At 38.4% G+C, this 24,461-nt stretch overlaps 5 protein-coding genes across 6 annotated transcripts; 4 read left to right on the top strand and 1 right to left on the bottom strand.

Moving 5' to 3' along the window:
- The first annotated feature begins 183 nt into the window (after positions 1-183).
- LOC148722525 (uncharacterized) lies at positions 184-4,903 on the top strand. 2 transcript variants are annotated; one of them, XM_088736898.1, is made up of 2 exons: positions 184-3,169; positions 4,152-4,903. In XM_088736898.1, exon 1 carries the CDS (start codon positions 1,566-1,568, stop codon positions 3,162-3,164), a length of 1,599 nt encoding a protein of 532 aa, XP_088593024.1. In that variant the 5' UTR covers positions 184-1,565; the 3' UTR covers positions 3,165-3,169; positions 4,152-4,903. The 2 variants fall into 2 exon arrangements, with proteins under 2 accessions (XP_088593024.1, XP_088593025.1); XM_088736899.1 differs by lacking the exon at positions 4,152-4,903 and having other exon boundaries at positions 184-1,917; positions 2,507-2,759.
- Positions 4,904-5,154: 251 nt separating this feature from the next.
- Positions 5,155-15,265, top strand: LOC148722523 (uncharacterized). Its single transcript, XM_088736895.1, has 2 exons — positions 5,155-7,012; positions 14,074-15,265. The coding sequence occupies exon 1, from the start codon at positions 5,403-5,405 to the stop codon at positions 7,005-7,007; it is 1,605 nt and encodes a 534-aa protein (XP_088593021.1). The 5' UTR covers positions 5,155-5,402; the 3' UTR covers positions 7,008-7,012; positions 14,074-15,265.
- LOC148722524 (uncharacterized) lies at positions 9,522-13,672 on the top strand. The gene has a single exon (XM_088736893.1). The coding sequence runs from the start codon at positions 10,373-10,375 to the stop codon at positions 11,984-11,986; it is 1,614 nt and encodes a 537-aa protein (XP_088593019.1). The 5' UTR covers positions 9,522-10,372; the 3' UTR covers positions 11,987-13,672.
- Positions 12,623-16,354, bottom strand: LOC111341297 (uncharacterized). Its single transcript, XM_022948261.2, has 6 exons — positions 16,160-16,354; positions 15,782-15,892; positions 15,254-15,323; positions 14,946-15,078; positions 14,493-14,601; positions 12,623-13,945 (listed from the first exon to the last, which is right to left on the bottom strand). Exons 1-6 carry the CDS (start codon positions 16,280-16,282, stop codon positions 13,817-13,819), a joined length of 675 nt encoding a protein of 224 aa, XP_022803996.1. The 5' UTR covers positions 16,283-16,354; the 3' UTR covers positions 12,623-13,816.
- Positions 14,082-19,035, top strand: LOC111341296 (uncharacterized). Its single transcript, XM_022948256.2, has 2 exons — positions 14,082-14,178; positions 16,747-19,035. The coding sequence occupies exons 1-2, from the start codon at positions 14,158-14,160 to the stop codon at positions 18,601-18,603; spliced, it is 1,878 nt and encodes a 625-aa protein (XP_022803991.2). The 5' UTR covers positions 14,082-14,157; the 3' UTR covers positions 18,604-19,035.
- Positions 19,036-24,461: the final 5,426 nt, after the last annotated feature.

The following is a 24,461-nucleotide window of genomic DNA, read 5'->3' as shown; positions in this document are numbered from 1 at the left end:
GTAAAATTCAACATAGGTTTGCGCTGAAAGACTTTGACCTTTACAAGAAAAACATTTGTCACGATAATGAAATTGTTAGCGTCATGCGTTGCATTTTGGGTAAACGTACCACTTTGAGTCACGTAAGTGAATATGTCGAGTAAAGTAGGACTGTGCAGCTCAATCATGATGGAAATTATATTTGCGGCTTAAAATTAGGGAAAGGTCTAGTTTTTTAAACAAAGCGGAGGCGATAGGGTGGCTGAAGTTTAAGACGTAAACATTGAAGCGTCCTAAGCTTGAAAAATGGATCTAAACACAAGTTTGCAAGTCGCTGTACAACTGCAACACTGAATTTAAAAGGGGTTCTTCCTGTTTGTGATCATGACTCCAAAGGATGCAAGTATATATCAATTATGGCTGGGATAAAAAAAACCCACAGGTGAACCCAGAGGACAAAGTGCCTGAACAGCGGATGGAGAGAAGTGATACCGAATTTAAAAATACGCTTTAGGGCTAAATGACCGGCAGTCAAAACATTTTCTAACAATTTAACAAATCGAGACAGCCTCTACAACCCAAACTATTATTTGTCGACGAGGAACTGCCATGTGATCTCGAAGTGATTCATAAATTATGTCTTAAGCTCCATTTACGCTGGGCTTAGAATACGGAGCCATGGATGATTGCGTGAGGTGGACTTCCGGTCACGGTTTTCAAATAAGAAATTGACCGGCAGTCGGAATTTTTTTTTTAATTTTTAACAAATCAAGGGAACCCATAAAATCCAAACTACCTTATGTCGACGAGGAACTGCAAAGCAACGGCTTAGATGTCAGGAATAAAAAACTTGTGGGTCCAGCGAAGCAAACGCTTTTAAAGCAGCATTGCAAGAATATATCAGGCACACTTCTCGATTTTCGACGAGTGAACAAACCAAAAAAAAAAAACAAAACAAAGGAAAAAAAACTTTTCAAATAGAGCACGATGACTTATTCAAATTCTTGGAGGACGCAACAGTATCGACTGCAAAACCCTTTCTTACTAAGCTTGAGCTATTTTGAGTCAATGCTGTCCTTTAGGGGTTTTTCGAAGAACTCGCGTTCTTTTCTCATAATAGTTTCTGTGGTACGAAAGCCACTCGCGACAAATCAGCAATCACCAATACGCCTGAAGCGGAAAAAGCACTACACCATATAAAGAAAGGAAAATTCAACATTAGAAAAAAGAGGAAATAAGGCAGCAAGGGGAGTTGGCACAAATGCGATGAAATATAAACTCAAAAACAATCATGACATATAAGAAAGATCTAAATGCTCATCAATTCATGCGCAAATCATGCCACTTAATCACCATGATTCTTACTGAGGAGCTCTGCGCTTCAGTCTTTACAGTTCAAGTTCACAGAATGTCAATATATTATACCCTTTTAGATTTACCGGATGAGCCATAACAGTAGTGCTGCTGGCGAAAAAAGTGAAAGAAGGGTTTATTGGTTTCTGAAGCTGGGAATATGTATAAAGCTGACAGCCTGCCGAGAAAAAGGATGTTTATATTGTAAATCTACCTACCACTGATGATATCAAATGGGAAGTACATTGATAGAGGTGTTTGGTCGTATCGTTTTTAGTTTTACACGAAACGTGACAGAGAATTATAACCCGGAAGAACCTGAATTCACTGCAGAGTCTTTTGGCTACGATCCTCTACAGAGCACAGGTCTGGAATGGAATTACCTTCCAGTCGATGAACTAATTTATCAAGAACATGACGACAAGGAGGTCACAAGCCCGAATTATTTCGCAGCCTGCAGTGTTAATGTGAGAGTTTTAGACGCCTGCTTACCAGATGAGCATCAAGAAATACAAGACAAACAGCAAAATCAAGATAGAGCAATGGCTTGGAAGAGATTCAGACCATCCGCTCTCCGCACAGTTTGTAAGTCAATGTACATTGGAGCTTTGATTTCACCGCTGGCTGCTACCATCATAGGTTCACTTTATTTGTTGATCTCCTACATCTCTTATCAAACTGAACTCAACTGCCAATTTAACTCAAACGATTCCATTCCACTGAAAATACAATGGATTCGAACATTGTCTCAAGTGATAGCATGCATTTTCCTTTACATGTGGTTCTTTGTAACTACACTCTTCCTTTTCCGACCATACCAGTTAAAAGAGATCAAGAGAAAATTGATCCTCGTTGCCTTTCTTATGCTTTCTTTGGATGCAGTTTATCGTGTAGTCCTCCAAGCCTATGGAATATCTCATTCCAAGATATCAACATTGCAGAGGCTGCCACTTAACTCTCTATTTTTGCTCAGTACTTGTTGGCAAGTTTATCTTCTTACAAACCATTTCAGGATACTATCAAAACGACGGCGCCTAAATATACTTTTAAAAATATTGTTGCCAAGCTTGGTTACTTTCCTTCTTGGCATCCTCATAACTTCGTTTCTTTACCCCGTGTATAACAAGGAAAATGAAACGGGAAAATTATTAATTGCGCTCTTTTCGCCCCTTAGTGGAGTTATCTTCAAAGCAATCTCCCGAATCTGCGTTCAGCGGTTATGGAACATAACTCATCCGGGATATTCATACGTCCTCTTGGTACCTTGGTATTTCGGCTCAGCGATCATTTTTCGAGTCTTACAAGCAGATTTAGACAGTTTGCAGTCCATCGCCATTCTTGGGATAGTCCATGGCTTTGCAGAAGTCATAGAACGTAGCACCATGGTTGTCATTGACCACATATTTCATGTTATTTGGAAAAGAAAATCAGCTCCTTGGGGAAGTTTTCGAACCCCGCGTCGTGAGAGACTGATGGCTGATGTCGCTATCATAAGCATGTTATACGAATCAGCTGGTATAGTATCTGTTAACGGTGGTTTGTACTTGTATCAGCTCATTTACTTAAAACATAGTTCACTTCTAAAGTTTGCCATTCGTACCTCAGTTCAGCTGGTGATTGAATGGTTTTTCACCAGCGTATCTCTCGCAATTGAGACTCACTATCAGAACATTGCTGTCATGGCTGTTTGGCGAAAAAGATGGAAGAGACACGTTTTGGTAGGGGTAGTAAATGCTGTGCCTTTAGCTTTGTGGACAAGCAATTATCTGATAGAAATTGTACATGGGCGACTTAATGAAGCTGATCAGCCTTGTAAAATGCCGTTCAACTGAACACGGTAGGTAAATAAAGTTTCCTTACTCCGGCCACTTCCGTTATTTTCAGAAATTTGAGAAATGTGACGCAATTGCCTTTAGTTTTGCATCTGATTGGTTAAGAAGATGGCACGAGGTTTTTGGACCAATCACAGAGAAAAGTAAAGGTGAACCAGAGCAATCCCATATTACTCCCGACACTACATTGCAAATTGCTCTATACCCAACCAGTCAGACGCAGCTTTCTGGTCCTTTTTTACTCCATTGTTCACATTGTACTGCCTTAGAAGCCTCTTACGTTTTGCCTTAACCCTGAATCCTAGTTGCGAGCTTTTTAATATTTAGACCTATGATAAGATTGGAGTTACCCTTATTGGTTAAGATTAAACAGCCTTTCATCGAAATGTTCATCACAACCTGACTTCAGAATGAACTGCGCGCATACAAGTTAACAGAAATAAAAACAAAGGAATGATTTTTGATTAGCATGACAAAGAATCAAAAGAAATGAAAGCGTCTGTTTGTCTGCTGGACATGATATAAGTGACTTCTAGAACAACAGGAACAAAATAAAATTAAAAAAAATAAATAAAAATTAACTGCGGTTTCGAGCTAAAATAAAGACAAAAAAATAGTATAAAAAATGAGAAAACACAACGTGAAATTGGTTGTTATGGTGTGTTTATGTTATCTCCGATTCTTCTAGATTGTAGGATCAAAACACGTCGGTAAAATGTATAACTGAAACTTGGGTACGTGTGGGAGGTTAACAACATGACCTGTCGCAAAAAAAAAACTTGTGTTCCGATAGTGACTTGGCCGAGTTTCGAATCCTCGGCCATGCTTGTATCTAGCGAACTGGTTTGCCTTGGGCCAGTTGGGATTCTTAATAATGTTATTTTCAATTTGAATTATTTGTTTCAGTTGTTTGGTGGAAAACCTATAAACTAGCTTCTAGCTAAGTGTTTCTCCACGTTCAACTGTCTATTATTATTATTATTAAAGGAGACGCAATCGATGAGCCCAATGACTGTCTTCAATGAGGTCTCTGGATGAACATAAATGGAAGTAAAGTGAGAGGCAGCGGAGCGTTTTGAAACCTGGGGGGCCATATCTTTTACTCGGCCATGCGCATACCCGAGCTCAAATTTTTCAAAAATGCCCTTTGCTTGCGTTCCAGAAGCAAACCTTTTTGCAATATTTACAGTTTCACGTGTACAATGTATATATGAAGTTCATATATTTTGAACTGCGGTATTAGATACGTGTAATGCATGATCCTCGAAGTAGAGAGCGCTATTTACGCAATAGCGAAAATCACACCTGAAAAAAATCAGGCCTGTACGGTATTCGAACCACTGACCTCTGCGATACTAGTGCAGCGCTCTACCAATTGAGCTAACAAGCCAACTGGGAGCAGGCCGTTAAGTTGATTCGTAATAAACCCGTGATGATAAATCAGACACAATGTATATATGAAGTTCATACATTTTGAACTGCGGTGTTAGATACGTGTGATGCATGATCCTCGCAGTAGAGAGCGCTATTTATGCAATAGCGAAAATCACACCTGAAAAATATCAGGCCTGTACGGGCTTCGAACTACTGACCTCACGGAGGTTTCACGTGTGTCCGAAATCGATTTGTGACTTACTTTCATTTTTTCCGTCACAATCTCGAATCTTTCAGCTTTGCGATCGATTGGGTCCCACAGATAAACTTTAATCATGTCTAATTTCCTAGACACGCTGTCTAATTTAATGGAGAATGGCTGCAGTTGGTAAGCTTCTCGAACACATACCAGAGATGTTAAAAATATGCGTGATGCTGATAAAAGGATTACTGAGAAGATCACGAGCTTGAATATTTAGCCTATTTTTACGCTGCGCTGGCGATACTTTCGGTACCAAATCGTGTTTTATTTTGTTTCGAACCTGTTCAAGGCAAAGCTCGATCCTGCTTATGCAAATCAACTGCAAGATAAAAATCTGCAGTCACCAAGCTTATTTCACTTCCATTGCAACTGAAAGCGTGACTGAGCCGTGACGATTAAGAATCGGAACATACTGAAATCTCGGGTACTACCAAAGATTACAGAGCCCCAATCACAGGAGAATCACAAACTATACCTCAGCTTCGAAATTAGGAAAACAGTTGAGGAAAAAATTTGGTTAGGCATACAACACACTGAACGGTTGCGAAAGCAGTAACAACGATCTCAGAGAACTATGTCCGTGTAACTTCACCAAGAAAACAATGCGCATTATAGAAATACTAGGTCACATCGTGTTCAGTTTTACACGAAACGTGACTGAGAATTACAACCCAGAATCACCTGAATTCACTATAGAGGCTTTTGGCTACGATCCTCTACAGAGCACAGGTCTGGAATGGAATTACTTTCCAGTTGATGAATTAATTTATCAAGAACATGACGACAAAGGAGTCACAGGCCCGGAGTATTTCGTAGCTGGCAGTGTTAACGTGAGAGTTTTAGACGCCTGCTTACCAGATGAGCACCAAGAAATACCAGACGAGCAACAAAATGAAGATAGAGCAATGGATTGGAAAAGACTCAGACCATCCGCTCTCCGCACAGTTTGTAAGTCAATGTACATTGGAGCTTTGATTTCACCGCTGGCTGCTACCATCATAGGTTCACTTTATTTGTTGATCTCCTACATCTCTTATCAAACTGTACTCAACTGCCAATTTAACTCAAACGATTCCATTCTACTGAAAATACAATGGATTCGAACATTGTCTCAAGTGATAGCATGCATTTTCCTTTACATGTGGTTCTTTGTAACTACACTCTTCCTTTTCCGACCATACCAGTTAAAAGGGATCAAGAGAAAATTGATCCTCGTTGCCTTTCTTATGCTTTCTTTGGATGCAGTTTATCGTGTAGTCCTCCAAGCCTATGGAATATCTCATTCGAAGATATCAACATTGCAGAGGCTGCCACTCAACTCTCTATTTTTGCTTAGTGCATGTTGGCAACTTTATTTTCTCACAAACCATTTCAGGATACTATCAAAACGACGGCGCCTAAATATACTTTTAAAAATATTGTTGCCAAGCTTGGTTGCTTTCCTTCTTGGCATCCTCACAACTTCGTTTCTTTACCCCGTGTATAACAAGGAAAATGAAACGGGAAAATTATTAATTGCGCTCTTTTCGCCCCTGAGTGGAGTTATCTTCAAAGCGATCTCCCGAATCTGCGTTCAGCGGTTATGGAACATAACTCATCCGGGATATTCATACGTCCTCTTGGTACCTTGGTATTTCGGCTCAGCGATCATTTTTCGAGTCTTACAAGCAGATTTAGACAGTTTGCAGTCCATCGCCATTCTTGGGATAGTCCATGGCTTTGCAGAAGTCATAGAACGTAGCACCATGGTTGTCATTGACCACATATTTCATGTTATTTGGAAAAGAAAATCTGCTCCTTGGGGAAGTTTTCGAACCCCGCGTCGTGAGAGACTGATGGCTGATGTCGCTATCATAAGCATGTTATACGAATCAGCTGGTATAGTATCTGTTAACGGTGGTTTGTACTTGTATCAGCTCATTTACTTAAAACATAGCTCACTTCTAAAGCTTCTGCAGGAGTTTGCCATTCGTACCTCAGTTCAGCTGGTGATTGAATGGTTTTTCACCAGCGTATCTCTCGCAATCGAGACTCACTATCAGAACATTGCTGTCATGGCTGTTTGGCGAAAAAGATGGAAGAGACACGTTTTGGTAGGGGTAGTAAATGCTGTGCCTTTAGCTTTGTGGACAAGCAATTATCTGATAGAAATTGTACATGGGCGACTTAATGAAGCTGATCAGCCTTGTAAAATGCCGTTCAACTGAACACGGTAGGTAAATAAAGTTTCCTTACTCCGGCCACTTCCGTTATTTTCAGAAATTTGAGAAATATGACGCAATTGCCTTTAGTTTTGCATCTGATTGGTTAAGAAGATGGCACGAGGTTTCTGGACCAATCACAGAGAAAAGTAAAGGTGAACTAGAGCAATCCCATATTACTCCCGACACTACATTGCAAATTGCTCTATACCCAACCAGTCAGACGCAGCTTTCTGGTCCTTTTTTACTCCATTGTTCACATTGTACTGCCTTAGAAGCCTCTTACGTTTTGCCTTAACCCTGAATCCTAGTTGAGAGCTTTTTAATATTTAGACCTATGATAAGATTGGAGTTACCCTTATTCGTTAAGATTAAACAGCCTTTCATCGAAATGTTCATCACAAACTGACTTCAGAATGAACTGCGCGCATACAAGTTAACAGAAATAAAAACAAAGGAATGATTTTTGATTAGCATGACAAAGAATGAAAAGAAATAGACAGCGTCTGTTTGTCTGCTGGACATGATATAAGTGACTTCTAGAACAACAGGAACAAAATAAAATTAAAAAAATAAATAAATAAAAATTAACTGCAGTTTCGATCTAAAATAAAGACAAAAAAAATCATATAAAAAATGAGAAAACACAACGTGAAATTGGTTGTTATGGTGTGTTTATGTTATCTCCGATTCTTCTAGATTGTAGGATCAAAACACGTCGGTAAAATGTATAACTGAAACTTGGGTACGTGTGGGAGGTTAACAACATGACCTATCGCAAAAAAAAAACTTGTGTTCCGATAGTGACTTGGCCGAGTTTCGAATCCTCGGCCATGCTTGTATATAGCCAACTGGTTTGCCTTCGGCCAGTTGGGATTCTTAATAATGTTATTTTCAATTTGAATTATTTGTTTCAGTTGTTTGGTGGAAAACCTATAAACTAGCCTCTAGCTAAGTGTTTCTTCACGTTCAACTGTTTATTATTGTTATTATTAGTATTATTATTATTATTAGTAGTATTATTATTGTTATTATTATTATTATTATTATTATTATTATTATTATTATTAAAGGAGACGCAATCGATGACCCCTATGACTGTCTTCAATGAGGTCTGTGGATGAACATAAATGGAAGTAAAGTGAGAGGCAGCGGAGCGTTTTGAAACCTGGGGGGCCCTATCTTTTACTCGGCCATGCGCATACCCGAGCTCAAATTTTTCAAAAATGCCCTTTGTTTGCGTTCCAGAAGCAAACCTTTTTTTCAATATTTACAGTTTCACGTGTGTCCGAAATCGATTTGTGACTTACTTTTATTTTTTCCGTCACAATCTCGAATCTTTCAGCTGTGCGATCGATTGGGTCCCACAGATAAACTTTAATCATGTCTAATTCCCTAGACACGCTGTCTAATTTAATGGAGAATGGCTGCAGTTGGTAAGCTTCTCGAACACATACCAGAGATGTTCAAAATATGCGTGATGCTGATAAAAGGATTTGTGAGAAGATCACGAGCTTGAATATTTAGCCTATTTTTACGCTGCGCTGGCGATACTTTCGGTACCAAATCGTGTTTTATTTTGTTTCGAACCTGTTCAAGGCAAAGCTCGGTCCTGCTTATGCAAATCAACTGCAAGATAAAAATCTGCAGTCACCAAGCTTATTTCACTTCCATTTGCAACTGAAAGCGTGACTGAGCCGTGACGATTAAGAATCGGAACATACTGAAATCTCTTCGGGTACTACCAAAGATTACAGAGCCCCAAACACAGGAGAATCACAAACCATACCTCATTTTCGAAATTAGGAAAACAGTTGAGGAAAAATTTGGATATATCGACAAAGTTGAAATGGTAAATTGGCCACCGTAATGATTACAAAAGCTGACGTTTCGAGCGTTAGCCCTTCGTCGGAGCGAATAGAGGAATTGTGGGTTGTGTGTGCTTTTAAAGGCAGAAAATGGCTCCGACGAAGGGCTAACGCTCGAAACGTCAGCTTTTGTAATCATTACGGTGGCCAATTTACCATTTCAACTTTGTTGATATATCCAAATTATTTCGTTACTCCCACCGACGCAGCCCCAAACAGTTTCTTTCGAAACTATCAGCCTTTATTCAGTTGAGGAAAAAATTTGGTTAGGCATACAACACACTGAACGGTTGCGAAAGCAGTAACAACGACCTCAGAGAACTATGTCCGTATAACTTCACCAAGAAAACAATGCGCATTATAGAAATACTAGGTCACATCGTGTTCAGTTTTACACGAAACGTGGCAGAGAATTACAACCCAGAATCACCTGAATTCACCATAGAGGCTTTTGGCTACGATCCTCTACAGAGCACAGGTCTGGAATGGAATTACTTTCCAGTTGATGAATTAATTTATCAAGAACATGACGACAAAGGAGTCACAGGCCCCGATTATTTCGTAGCTGGCAGTGTTAGTCTCAGTACAACTTTCACTGAAATTTTCAGATTTGTATTAGTTTTACCAATACATAATCTTTCCGTTTAAATTTTTCATTTTGCTTGGTTCATTTGTACTCTCTCGGGTCTTTTAGCTATTGAATAAACCAGTTGAGTTTTTCTGTATTTGAGAATGGAACTAAACTAACACTCTAGAGAAATAGTTTTAACTCTGATGGTATATTCATTAATGTAAAGGGAGTCACTGCTATGTTAAATTACCTTCGCTTGTGATAGACTAAGTGATCATAAAAGACACTCAAAGTGACAAGTGTCCATAAAAAGTGAGAATCTGTCAGTCATCCAGCTGTTAAAGATATATAAAACAAATATTTGGAATTTTACTTTCCAATAGTATTCATTCGATTTCAGTATCTTCTCTCCATCAAATTTTGGCTATTGGTGGAAACGGTAACTACGACCGTACACCAAACTAATTAACTTAAAAAAAGCAGGACACTGATAAAGGTGTTTCTGGTCACATTGTGTTCAGTTTCACACGAGACGTGTCCGAGCATTGTTTTTCGAAATGCCCCCTCCACAGGCAACACAAAGACGCTTGCTCCTCACACAATGAACTTTCGATACCTTCGAGCAATGCCCACTTTTACAGCGTAACAAATAACGGCTGAACGTGGATATAATTCTTGGCTCCTCCTAATTCGCTAGTTATGGGCGTAATCCCATAACTAGCGAATAACACACCTAACTTACGTTTCAGCCGGTGCCTTAGTCAGGATTGAAAAGACTTTTGTTTTCGTTCCACGCGATTTCAATTGTTATGCATATTAGTGAAAAAAATTTGGCTCGATGGAAAAGTCTTAAATATTTCGGCAGCCACAACTTTTTCGAATACCGTTTCCAGGATTTACCTATTCACACGGAATTATCTTAAAGCAAAAAAATGAGCGGCAGAACACTGATAGAGGTGTTTGGCCACATCGTGTTCAGTTTTACCCAAGGAGTAGCAGATCATTATAATCCACAAGAACCTGAATTCACAGAAGATTCCTTGGGCTACGATCCTTTACAAAGTACAGGTCTAGAGTGGAACCATCATCCTGTTGATGAGCTTATTTATCAGGAATATAGCGACAAGGAAGTCAGAACCTCTGAATTTCTCACGAGCAGTCGCCATCAAATAAGGGTTATAAATGCATGTTCACCGGAGGAAATCGAAGAAACACAAGAAAGCGGACAAGATGAAGACATTGCAATGTCTTGGAAGCAACTCAGACCATCCGCTCTCTGCACAGTTTTGAAATCAATGTACATTGGAGCTTTGATTTCTCTGCTAACAGCGGCCGTCATCGGCTTACTTTACATGTTTATCTCATATCTATGTTACAAAACCGTACACAATTGTGAATTTTACTCCCCAAAAATTCCAGTCTCAGTGCAGTGGGTGAGAACTTTGTCCGCAATAATTTCATGTGCTTTTCTTTACATGTGGAGCTTTGTAAGAATGTTGTTTCTCTTTCGGCCGTATCAGCTACTAGGAGTGAAAAAAGAACTAGTTCTGGTTTCCCTTCTTGTTTATGTTTTCGATGCAATCTATCGCGTGGCTCTACAATCTTTGGGAATATCTCATTCCAGACTCTCCGTATTACAAAAGATTCCACTGAATACTTTGTTTCTTATCAGCATATGCTTGCAAGTTTATCTCTTAACAAAACACTTCTGCTTTCCATCAAGGAGAATCAGAATGACTCTATTTTTACAAATGATAATGCCAGGCTGTTTTTGTTTCGTATTAGCGATTGTCGTAGCCACTTTCATTTATCCTCTGTTCAACAAACAAACCAAAGAGGGAAAACTACTGATAGCACTCTTTACACCTCTCATTGGGGTTGCACTTAAGATCATTTCGCGAATTTGCGTACAACGATTATGGAACATCACACATCCAGGATACTCCTATGTATTACTGTCGCCGTTGTATCTTGGCACAGCCGTCATGCTACGCGTTTTGCAAGCTGATCTCGAGAGCCTACGATCCATGGCCATCCTTGGAATAATTCACGGTGCAGCAGAAGTCTTCGAACGAAGCACCATGGTTGTCATCGATCATGTTTGTCATAGTATTTTGAAAAGAAAATCAGCTCCTTGGGGAAGTTTTCGTACGCCTCGCCGTGAGAGACTAATGGCAGATCTTAACATCATGAGCATGTTGTATGAATCAACTGCTATAGTGTCTGTTAACGGATTTTTGTACTTATATAAATTTGTCTATTTAGAACACGTTTCTGTTCTAGGATTGCTGCAGTCTTTTACCGTTCATACTTCAGTTCAGCTTGTGATTGAGTGGTTTTTTACAAGCGCATCACTGGCGATCTCGACTCACTATCAAAATATGGCAGTCATGGCTGTTTGGCGAAAAAGATGGAGAAGACACACCCTAGTGGCCATAATAAATGCTGTTCCTTTGGCTATGTGGACCAGCACAAACCTTCTAATCATTGTACATGGACGTTTTCACGAGTCCTTGTATCAACCGTGCAAAATGCCGTTGATCTAGCCGGGCGTGGTCACAAAATTCATTCCCTGGGCGACCCAGTAAACGTTTTGACGCCATCCGCGCCGCCACTTCCGCGCTGACTCAGAGGAATGAGCGCGAAGCGCCAGCGGCGAATGATGAGTGCGAAGCACGAAGGACTATAGGCTGCCCAGCTTTTATTACTATCGTGCTAAGACAAAGGTTGTCTGACCACGCACTCCTTTCCTCCTTTGCGCACCCAGAGGGATGTCTGAGTACGAGGCAGATTCTGACTTCTGTAGCTGAGAAGTTCAGAAAGGAATCAAATACATTTGCTGACGTTTTGATTTACCTATGAGCCCTAAAATTCAAGTGAGCCTACCAATTGTCCTCTATTGGATAAATCACGGTCACATAGCTGATAAAGTTAAGAAACATCGATCGATCAACAAAAGCCAAAATATTAAAATCCTTGCGTGACTCAATATGTTATGTGAGACATACTTTCAGATTAAAATATTAACATTTAAGACCGAGATATTTCGCCAAATGATACCACCGTTGCAGTTGTAACAAACAGCGTAACAAAGGAGCGGGAAACTATAATTTTTCAGTCTCTCCAGTGGCAGTCGGGGAAGCTTTAATCGTGAGCCAATTAGAACAAATTACACCAAAATATACCTTTGAGGTATTTCGTTTTAATACTGGGATTTTGAGATAATGAGCATAAAATTATAAGCAAATACTTTTTAAACATTAACGCACTTGACTCGCTGCCTGAGCTCGTCAACTTTTAAACAAATAAATAAGTAAATAAATTAAAGCTCCCCCTAAGGGGCTTTTCAGCCACAATGTAGACTTAGTGCTTAAAAATCCCCACTGGCATGAGGCAGACCAGTGGGCCATTTACAGAGCGCAGCCAAGGAGTTAAACTCCATAATTTATCTTGGTGTTACCTTAACGAAGGACTTAGAATGGTCTGAACATATTTCCGACATCACTGGAAATGCGAACAAAGTGCTTGGATTGGTTAAACGAAATTTTTGGAACAGTTCTCGTAATGTCAAAGAAACTCTCTACAAATCAAGTGTTCGTCCAAAGTTGGAATACGCGAGCGAAATCTGGGATCCATATTACAAGAAGGACACCTATGCTGTTGAGATGATTCAGAGGAAAGCCGCTAGATTTTGCATGAATAATTATCGCCGTGAAAGCAGTGTAACAGAACTTATTGAAACACGCGGATGGGAGTCATTGCAATTAAGACGTAAACAGGCTAGATTATCTCTTATGTGCAAACTAAGTAACAACCTAATAGACATCAACCTTGAACTAGGGGCAACCAAGAATAAATCCAGTGAATGGCAGGGTGACGGACTTGAACCTGGGACACCGGATGACAAGTCCAGCACCCTAACCACTCGGCCTTGCCGCCTCCTGATTTTTCTCACTGATAGGATGCAACCATGATCAAATGCATGTGTACACTGTGCCTATCTGGAAAGTGTCACCTGTTATGTGCTTTGAGAAAATTTCTTGACTTTATTGCTTGTCTATGTGTTTTCCATGTTTTTTCATTGAAAGCATCCCAATTTTAGTTTACAACACGTTTACTTCTAGCAGTTGCACTTATTTGAAAAATGTATGGATGTATTTGCAGGTAAAATAGAAAGAGAGAAAATAAGAACCTGTTCTTACTCATTAAATGCTATCCCTGACTGATCAAAAGTTGTTTCATTATCTGTTCATTTATTTGCTCTCTCTCAAAAGTAATTTCTTTACATTAATAAGTGTTTGTCCACATTGTCTCACTCCATTTTATTGCAGTTCTACAGTGGAGTGTAAGGATTCATTTGCTAGGAATCCATTTGTTTATGCTAAATCCCTTTGTTTGCCATGTTCTTCCTGTAGGTGTGACATGAGATTACGACCCTGGCACAATGCTTGGTAGAAACTTTGAATCTCAGCAAATGATGATTCAATATGGGTCAGGACAGTAAGCTAGGAATAGATGATGTTTGAAATATGCATAAATGGGGAGGTATTTCAAAAACTTAAAATTCTTTTTAGAAATAAATTTCCACCACTTTTTTAGGGACAACCAGGCAAGTTTTTTTTTTACTCAACAGGTTATTAATTATCTCATAATCAGGGATTTGAAAGATCTGAGGGGACAAGGAGCTTGTTGGTTAACTTCAAGAATAGTGTTACCAATGTACAAGGTTGCTTATAAAGTAAGATGTTTGAATATTTAAGTAAATACTGAGTTTCACTCTCTCCAAAGATTATATATAATTCAATATTACCAATTCTACTGAATGAAAAAGCACCAAAACTGTCCATTGGAAGTGTTAAATTATGTTAACTTCTGTTATACATAAAAAATTTAAAGACACATTCAAAGTCAAATGAACACATGTCATTAATTTGATAAAAACCAGACATAGGATTATGAATACAATAAAAATTGTAATGATTGGGAAAAATCTGAATCAATATAGTATAACAAAAGTTGAATTTCAATGGCAAAAAAAAAAATTGTACCAACCAATTGACCATCTGCAAGTGAAAAGTTCTTTATCCATGTCATGTTCTCCAGCAGAGTTGGAAAGTTAGCTAAATTAGATGCTATCATGGGCAGAACCTCGGCTGTGTTCCTGAAATAAACAATTAGTAATATTGAGCATGAGACATTGAATAAATAAAATGAATGGTGAAAAGAACACAGTGAATCTTTGGAGCTTGTAGCAAAAATCTAAGCAGGCCATCAAATTTGACAAGACCTCACAGGAGTCTAGGTAAGTCTAAAAGTTAATGGGCAAACTTCAAACAATTGAAGCCTAGAAGATTCTCATTTGCACACAAAGTTGTTTCTTGATTGTCTCTTAAATTTTGATCCTCTGCTTTAACCACATTGAAGCCTTTCCTGAAGAATTTCCTGAATCACTTCTGAAAAATCCAAAAGTACCTGAGCAAATACAAAGGTTCTCTGAATTCTTACTTGTGATGTGCAGCGTCTATTTCCAGGTATTCTCCAACAAAAGGTTGCTGCAGTCTTGAGATAAGCTCATCCTTTGTCCCAATAATCACAGACAACTGATTGGACAACTGTTCTAACTGTTGACACTTACTTCCTGCACATTCAACAAAAGAATAAACAATTATAAAGCAAAGGAAGCATTCACAATACACATGGAGTTTTTGTCAAAAAGCCTTGCAAGAACCTTTGAGCTTATCTCGCATATGGTGTAATTTTAATGACCATAATTAGAAAATCGATTTTACAAGTACTCGTCAAAATAAACTTACCAAGTATGTCAACATGGGTTACATCCCTTGTTTCAGCTTCCTTTAAATGGCATTGAATTTCAAGATTTACCTAAAATTTAAGTGACGTACATTTAAGGGAGAAGCAAACAACTGACACCATTCTAACTTTGAAGGTTTAACCCCTTAACTTGCAAAATCTGATGATTAATTCTCCCCTCAAGCTGCTACATACTTCCTGGTAAATTACATGCAAGAATTTGATGTTAAAACTGTAGATCAAGATAGCAACTTCTACCTGATAGGTTTGAGTATCCTCATCACCTTCTTGCTGGATAATGGATGGATATTATAGGGAGAAGTTACGTGTTAATCACCTCTAGGAGTTTAAGGGCTCAGGACACATCTGGTTGTGAGTTCCACATGATATAAAGACAGGTCAAAGCAACAAGTTACTTTGTACAGTAGCTAGTTGGAACCAAGGATTAAGACATGATCATGCAGTCTATTAATACAACTGAGAGAAGTCCTGAAAAGGACCGTTGTAGGGGAAATTAGTAGTAAAATTACCTTGTCTAAAGCTTTGCCAAGTCTTGAGATTTCTCTCAGCAATCTAATTAAAGATACTGAAGGAGATGTCATCGCAACTTTTCTACGAATTCCTTCGATGTTCACATTTTTCTGCTCATAAAATAGAGAGCAAAATAAATCAAAACGATTAGTTAAACTTAAAATTCTCATAGGCAGCTTCAATTAAAAGCAAACAACAAAATGAAAAGGTTTATCCATTCCTGTGACAATTAAGCCAATAGCGTTTGAAATAGTAAATTTCTTCTCTTTCCTGTTATTTGTGGCCACTAAATATTTGTTTTAATTTATATGGTAATGTGGAAATTAGGTTAACAAGTGAGCTTCTTTAGATTGTTAATTAAAAGTAATTTCGGTTACCCTATCAATATGACCAGTCTTTTCCGCAAAATTCACAATATTTTGCAAGGAACCAACGTTTATGTACGTCGAAGACGGTGACCATGGGTTGGAAGTATCCTCTACGAAGGAAGAACGAAACATTGCCTTCTGAATTCCAATCAATATTCACATACATGTCTTCAGAAAAAAAGATGGTGGGTTTAGTTTGGAACTCCCGCCTAATGCGCGAAAAAATGATAAGCAGGGTGGGGAGGTGGGGGGAACACTTAGTTTTAAGTAGGAATCATCAGATTTCTTCAAAAAAACATAATGTGAAATTCCCAAACATTATTCTAAAGTAATGGATAGGAGTTCCCACGTAGCCTCTATAATTCAGATTTTTTATTTGAACATATGAAAAATCGGCATAGAAGTTCATACTCAGCCTGTCACAGAAAGTAAACTACTTGTATTTTGCAAACGAGGCAAGAAAATAAACATGGCGGTGTCCTGTGCTACGATTAGGATATATCTGTAATAAGACGAGGAATAAACCAATGTTTCTTCGATTATCTGTGACAAGGTAGCAATATGTGAGCGCTACAATTTTGGACTTCACTTTGCAGATAAACAATGAAACGGCTGTGGGCTGTTATGAAACATATGAAGTTTCCCGGAAAGTGGGCAAAACAGCTGAAAACATGACTTCGCTTGAGCTGGAAAACCGCCGTCTTTCAGATGCATTTCATTCCTCATTACCTTCAGAACTGTGGTTGGCCATTTTAAAGAACTTAAATCCTGTTTGCGACGATCTCTTATCTCTAAGCTTAGTATGTAAGAAGTGGCGAGAAATCATATTTGCTAACCCTGATCCTGCACTTTGGCAAAACATTACACTGGTGAATTTCAGAAACTGCAGCCACGAGAACATAACCCTAGTGAGATTCCGAAACGTTCTCAAAAGATTTGGTCATCTTTTGAAAGTCATTCGGCTTCAGAAATGCCACGAATTGTTCTCTGAGATGCTCCTCGCTCATGTTTCTTATCTGAAAGCTTTGACTAGCCTTGAAATAAGTGGAATGATATGGTCGAAAAAACTACTTAGAATGTTAAGATGCTCAAAATCCCTCAAGAATTTATTTTTGGAGGCCTCCTTAACATCAGAAGGACTGTTCAACCAAGATGATTTGCAGTACACAGTAGAAGATTTTCCACAAGTGAAAACCTTTGGCTTGCAATTTTCAGTTATCAAGGGTGATTCTGTAGCTACAGTTAAGGGTATCATGTCTTCCAAGTACAGTCACCACATAACTTGTCTTTTGCTAGAAAGGGTGAAAATGGAGTCTGCTGATCTGCATGATGTGGTGAAGAAATTAAAAGGACTGAGAAAATTTGGCTATGGCAATGATCAAATTTATGGTCTTCCATCTCGGCATCTTCTGCAGTTAAACTCTAAATCACTGCTGGAAGTTGAGCTTTTCCAAGTGGGGGATTTTGCAAAATTTCATCTAGTATTTCCATGCCTGAAAAAACTAACCATGAATGCATGCACATCTGTCAGTGAATTGAACATTGAGGCACCGGCATTAAGAACTCTGCATTTCTCACTATGTGTTGAAGTGCACAACTTCAGAGGAATTTCAGCCAGCTTCTTGCATGAGATGAAAGTCAGAAGATGCCATGCACTCACCCAAGCTGAACTTATTGGTCTTTTGATTAGAAATCCAGATGTCAAAGTGTTGGAGCTTGAGGTGTCTTGGCCAACTTTACGACTTGACCATATTTCTACTCCATCACTCGAAAACATTACCATATATGACAATGGTGAACGTTTGACATCTGTTGATGTCCGTTGTCCTAAACTTCAACAGTTCATTATCAAGAAGTCAATGACAAGATCAACCATCTTGAAAGCTGTGTCAATATTGTCAAACAGTGTCAAGAAGGTTGTACTTAATGATGTACCCTATCTCCGAAAAGTCAGCATTGATGCCGATACAGTCAAATATTTAGAAGTGAACTTTGAAAGAAGGCTAGACCATGTGAAACCAGCAGAATTCACAAGGCTGTATTTCAAGAATAAATCACATCCAGTGAAAATTGACCATTTGATTTTAAAGCAATGCAATCTCAATGCAATTCTCTTTACTAGTGGTAATGCACATCATATATCACTAGAATACTGCAACCTTGATTGCCCAATAGGTGAAATGATCCAGCAGTGTGGCTTGGTGGAGTCTCTGACTTTGAAGAATTGTTATGGCCCATGTCAACTCAATCTGAGTGGTGCACACCTAAGAGAGGTTCATGTTGTATCTTGTACATCACTACTTATGGACCACATCAATTTATCATGTCCCTCTCTTGTGGCACTAAACGTCTCAGGACTGTCCTTTTTACCCAGTCAAGAAGAAGTTGACCTCATTACTGGTAATTTTAGAGAGATTTCTCCTTTTCTGGGATCTGTTAAATTTTCTCACTAATTCTATGCATTGTTAGCTTAACTTTGTGCCAAAGATTAGTTGTGGAATAGCGAGGAAGTAAGTTCTAAAATTAAAACTCAGTTTGACTGTGCTTAAGATTTTAATTTATTATCAATGGTATTTAATCATATGAAATATTCATTACAAGTAATCTTTTACATTTTATTTATGTCATGTTTCAAAAAATAGCATAATTAAAACCTTGGTATAAATTTCATTGTGTAAACTGTTATTCCAGAACCACTGAAAGTAAAGAAGGGCTAACGCTTGAAACGTCAGCTTTTATAATCATAACGGTGGCCAATTTACCATTTCAACTTTGTTGATATATTGAAATTATTTCATTACCCCCACTGACGCAGCCCCAAACAGTTTCTTTAGAAACTATCAGCCTTTATTCATTGAAATTAAAGTTGTGAATCCAAAGTTGAATTGCCTTGTCTGGTGTAAGTTTAAGCTAGGATTGCCCTTCAATTGGTGTATTCTTTGATTTATTACCATGGATCTAGCTAGTCAGTCAATCATTTAGATAGTTTTTCAGGCAGTCATCTAGTTAGTCACCTAGACACTTTTTGCAGCTACTCCCTCCCACGTATCATTCAACAGATTGGACAGGAAATAGGGCACTGACAGAAGTCTAATGACACTAGCATCTGATTTTTGACTCTGCTGTCTTAATTTAGAAACTGGGGTCCCATTTTGGACACAAGTGTCAGATATTTGATATTACTGTCCAATTTTAGAGAATAGGATCTAATTTAAGACTCTAGTGTCTGATTTTGAGACACTAATGAGTGATTTTAGACGGTCAAGTTTATTATAGGTTTATTCAATATCATCAGTTCTGGCAATACAAGTATTAAAAAACGACTGATTTACAAGCATACTAAATAATAGTATGGTATTATAATAGTAAACTATAATAGTAAAGCTGGATTTTAGACAATTTTCTGATTTTAAAAACTAGTGGCCAGTTTTAGACGAGAGTGTCAAATTTGAGACACTAGTGTCCAATTTTAGATAGTATGGTCCAATTTCGGACAGTAGTGTCTGATTTCTCATTTCAGACACTAGTGTCCAATTTTAGACATGTGTCAATCAGATGTAACACATTACTGTCTGATTTCGATTGTAGAGTATCCTTTGATTTTGGACACCAGTGTTCCTTTCAAATTTTGTAAGAAAGTGTTTAAAACCTCTTGTTTCCTTTTCTGACAAAGTTTCACCTCTACATTCACCTGGAAAGCCCTACTGCTCCTCTGGCAAAACAAAATTCAAAATGGCTGCCAAGGAAGTCAACACTAGCTCGAGCCAAGCACGCAATTCATTGTAGGACCAAAAATTAATTCGCTACATTTTGAAAAAATAATTCATGATACCGTGAAAAATAATTCATGACACCGTGAAAATTATTCATGATACCGCGAAAAATAATTCTCAGCGCTAATGCCAAAAGTTATTTAAAATCTCACATGTAAAAATTATTCAAAATTCGGTGAAAAATTCGCGCCTTGAGTGAAAAAGGGATGCTGCCTCTTAAAAAAATTAATGACTTACCTAAAAACAATTCATCGGCTGCTAAATTTATTTGTAATACACCAAAAATATAGTGTAAGACCCATGAAAAGACGCACTTGTCCCTCAAATATTAAAATATGGGTTTGAAAAACTGACTTTGGGTCATTTTTATCATTTCAACTTTGACCAGAACGGGCCTCCACAAAAAAAGCGCACGCCCTTAATTTCCGCTGAAAGTCCTGTTACTTTTTTTTCAGTTTTTTTTTATAACTTTTAAAAGTTTTAAAAAATATGGGATGACGGTTGAGATCGGAAAATCTCATGTGGAGGATTTTTGTAAAGGTTTGATTTTGCTGATAGACAAGAACAAACAAAATTGCTCAAAGACCGGAAGATGATATGTAATGATTTTATAAGTACAACAAGTCCTTCGACTTGCAACCAGTCTCCAGTTTGGAAATGGAAAACATATTCGTAAGAGCATTTTAAAATCAATGTATGCATATTCTCCATACTGTTCTCTACACATTTTTTAAGGTGTTGACAAGGAGAATTTGTTTAATAATCAAGAGCTTGAACATCAAAGCGATCTTCGCAGTAATACAAAACACTACTTGAGCAGTAATGAATGCAAGGCCTGAAAAAAAAAAAATTCAGGCATGTGACGGGATTTGAACCCATGACCTCAGCAATATTACAATCGGCGACTAAACTTCATCGCTAAACTTCATCAAGAAACGGAAGGAGAGAAGGAGAAAACTCATTCGAGAGGAAGACTATTTCAAATTTCGGCCCACTAAACCGGCGCTTATTCTAGGAATTACAATATCCCTATCATGAAAGTTCTTTCTCTTTGGCCATCGTAGCTAGATAAGAAATAGCACACAAACTGCAGTTACAAACATGACAGTAAAACGCATCATTGGAAAATAAGATTAGTAAACTTGTTAAACTTGTTAAACTTGTCTCTACTGTAAGGATGGTGCATCATACGTAAACTTATATGAGAACGATCCTTCGCAGTAAAGCACTATTTGAGCAATAGTGAAAATCAGACCTGAAAAAAATTTCAGGCCTGTACGGGATTCGAACCACTGACCTCTGCGATACTAGTGCAGCGCTCTACCAATTGAGCTAACAAGCCAACTGGGAGCAGGCCATCAAATTAATTCGATATAAACCCGTAGATGATAAATCAAACAACAACAAACATATGAAACATATGTGTGAACTGCGGTTATGAGACGTATATGAGAACGATCCTTCGCAGTAAAGCACTATTTGAGCAATAGTGAAAATCAGACCTGAAAAAAATCAGGCCTGAAATTTTTTTTCAGGTCTGATTTTCACTATTGCTCAAATAGTGCTTTACTGCGAAGGATCGTTCTCATATACGTCTCATAACCGCAGTTCACACATATGTTTCATATGTTTGTTGTTGTTTGATTTATCATCTACGGGTTTACATCGAATTAATTTGATGGCCTGCTCCCAGTTGGCTTGTTAGCTCATTTGGTAGAGCGCTGCACTAGTATCGCAGAGGTCAGTGGTTCGAATCCCGTACAGGCCTGAAATTTTTTTTTTTTTTTTTTTCAGGTCTGATTTTCACTATTGCTCAAATAGTGCTAGACTGCGAAGGATCGTTCTCATATACGTCTCATAACCGCAGTTCACACATATGTTTCATGTTTGTTGTTATACGTAAACTTGTTATGTTAATTAGTTACTTATCTTAAATTTAAACTTAGTCGCCATGTGTAACTGTCACTTCTGAAGATGTATGTCGAAACATACGAAACGTCAAGTAAAGTTTACTAATCTTATTTTCCAACATGCGTTTTACTGTCATGTTTGTAACTGTAGTTTGTGTGCTATTTCTTATCAAGCTACAATACCCTTGTTCCGCTGTGCGATACCTGCGGTCAGGTCCAGCAAAAAATATACCACTTTTCACTTGTGTCCGATTTTGGTATCCTTTGATTTGGACACCAGTGTCCCACTCTCCACGAAAGACACTAGTCTTTAGTTTAAGCCACCATTTTTTTGGTGATTTTGGACACCAGTGTCTGATTTTAGAAATTAGTGATTTTAAATGCTAGTGTCCGATTTTGGACATAATTGTATAGCTGGTAGTTAATCCGAAATTGTCAGCATAGCTTTTATTCTTTGATATTATTTTAAACTGTCCGATTAAGGGTTAATTTGGAGACCAGTGCCTGATATAAGACAAAATATTCCGATTTTTGACTCTCTTGTTCGATTCTAAAAACCAGTGTCCCTGGAGCGGATCCAGAATTTTGTCAAGGGGGGTTCGGAGAATTGTGCGAGGACATGCTCCCCCGTGAGATTTTTCGGAAACATGATTTCCAGTATTTTGAGGGAAAATTTAGGGGGGTTCGACCGAACCACCCGAGGGAAAATTTAGGGGGTTCAACCGAACCACCCGAGGGAAAATTTAGGGGGTTCAACCGAACCACCCGAGGGAAAATTTAGGGGGTTCAACCGAACCACCCGAGGGAAAATTTAGGGGGTTCGACCGAACCACCCGAGGGAAAATTTAGGGGGGTTCGACCGAACCACCCGAGGGAAAATTTAGGGGGGTTCGACCGAACCACCCGAACCCCCCCTGGATCCGCCTCAGGTGTCCGGGTTTTGCCGCAAGTATTCGCTTTTAGACACAAGTGATTTTGAGCACTACTGTTGGATTTTAGACACTATTTCTCAATTTTGGACACTACTGTCTGAATTTGAACACCACTGTTTAATTCAGACGCTTCCGTTTGATTTTGGTCACTAGTTTATTTGGACACACCTTTTCAATTTCGGACGGTATCATGGTTTATCACTTGATATCAGCTGCTTTGATTGAGATATATTTAAGTCTCACGATCATTCGATGTCAAAAAGTTAGGTTTTTAATGGACATTCTTATGAAAACCCAATCGTAAGAAAGTGTTCGTCATGGTGCTGAAATTGTTGACTCAATTCGTCAATGATTTCCATAACTGAGACTAGGTTTACACTAGAGGAAATTGTTCCGGATTCATGATGAATCCGAAACGTTTTAGTACCGGATTCATTCTGCCGTTTACACGAAAGTGGACGAATCCGAAATAAAAACTTCCCGGTTTGGTCGTGTCTCCGGAGATTTTGAATCCGGAATTTAAAGTGGGAACTTTGAATCCGATAACTTTTGAATCCGGAAAGTTTTGTCTTGTAACCGCTTTTTTTTCTCGAATCCGGATATTAATTCCATCTGCAATCTTTTGAGTTTGCGGTGAAACCAAAATGGATCTGTGCTAATTTTGCTGGCGGTCTCCGGTTGCCAAATCTTGTTTCTGAAGAAACGCAAATTATTATTGCAAGGGAGTTTAACGTCAGCCACACTTAATCGCCGACGACGTAGACTGCTTGGCATCTGTCCAACTCAAATTTGCCTCAGTGGCATCTGGATCTACTCCAGCCTTTTTAGGGGGAGGCATTTTCACTTTGTCGATCGAACGACGAAACAACACTGGGCTTGGTAACCATTCCATTTCGAATGTTCCCGTAGTTGTCGTTGTGTGTAAACGGTCAGGAATCCGAATATCCTTTCAGTGTAAACGCCTACGAATCCGAATACTCCAAAATTGATGAATCCGGAAACATTTACGAATCCGGAAAACTCTCCTCTAGTGTAAACCTAGTCTGAGTAAGAGAGTTAAAGATTTGTCTCCAAAACAAGTAGTAACTTCTTCTGGTGTTGATCAAATAGCACTATTTGATAGGTGGGCTGAGAACAAATACTAGGTCGAAAAGAAGGATTTTATGGAGAGCGGCGAATATCAGAGAAGTCTTAAATGATTAAAGTAAAACCTTCTGACTCTCCGTAAAATATGTATTTGCTGTCAAATAAAAGTATAGCTTGCGGGTATCTTTTAAAAGAAAAATGAACATAAAAAGTTATCGTAAGCTTTTGAATTTGTTCATTAGTCGTTAAAGCTCACTAAACTAATGCTTTCCTGTGTAAACTAATTTTTAATCATAAGTTTTTCAGAAAGGTGGACCTCTAAGTTGTTTTTGAAGAGAAAGCGTTTTGATGGACTCCATTATGAGTATTAGACTGAAAACATCTTTAGATAAGTTGCCACCTGAAAAATCCTTGAAAATCCATTGACTGATTCGTCACGCTCCAAAAGCGTTGTTTTTATGTTTCCAAGGTAACAATGAAAAGGGTTTCAAGTGGATAATGATTTGCGTAATGCGAGGGTAGCGATTAACATATCATGGGTACCTGGGCTTGCATAAAGTTTTCTCCATTATTTTGTATTTTTGTTTTTTTTTTACTTAGAAATAAGGAG

The sequence above is a fragment of the Stylophora pistillata genome, chromosome 10 (genome assembly GCF_964205215.1).
Source record: "Stylophora pistillata chromosome 10, jaStyPist1.2, whole genome shotgun sequence".
NCBI classification, from domain to species: domain Eukaryota; kingdom Metazoa; phylum Cnidaria; class Anthozoa; order Scleractinia; family Pocilloporidae; genus Stylophora; species Stylophora pistillata.
The sequence above is the reverse complement of the archived record's forward strand: the minus strand, read 5'-3'. Positions and strand labels throughout refer to the sequence as shown.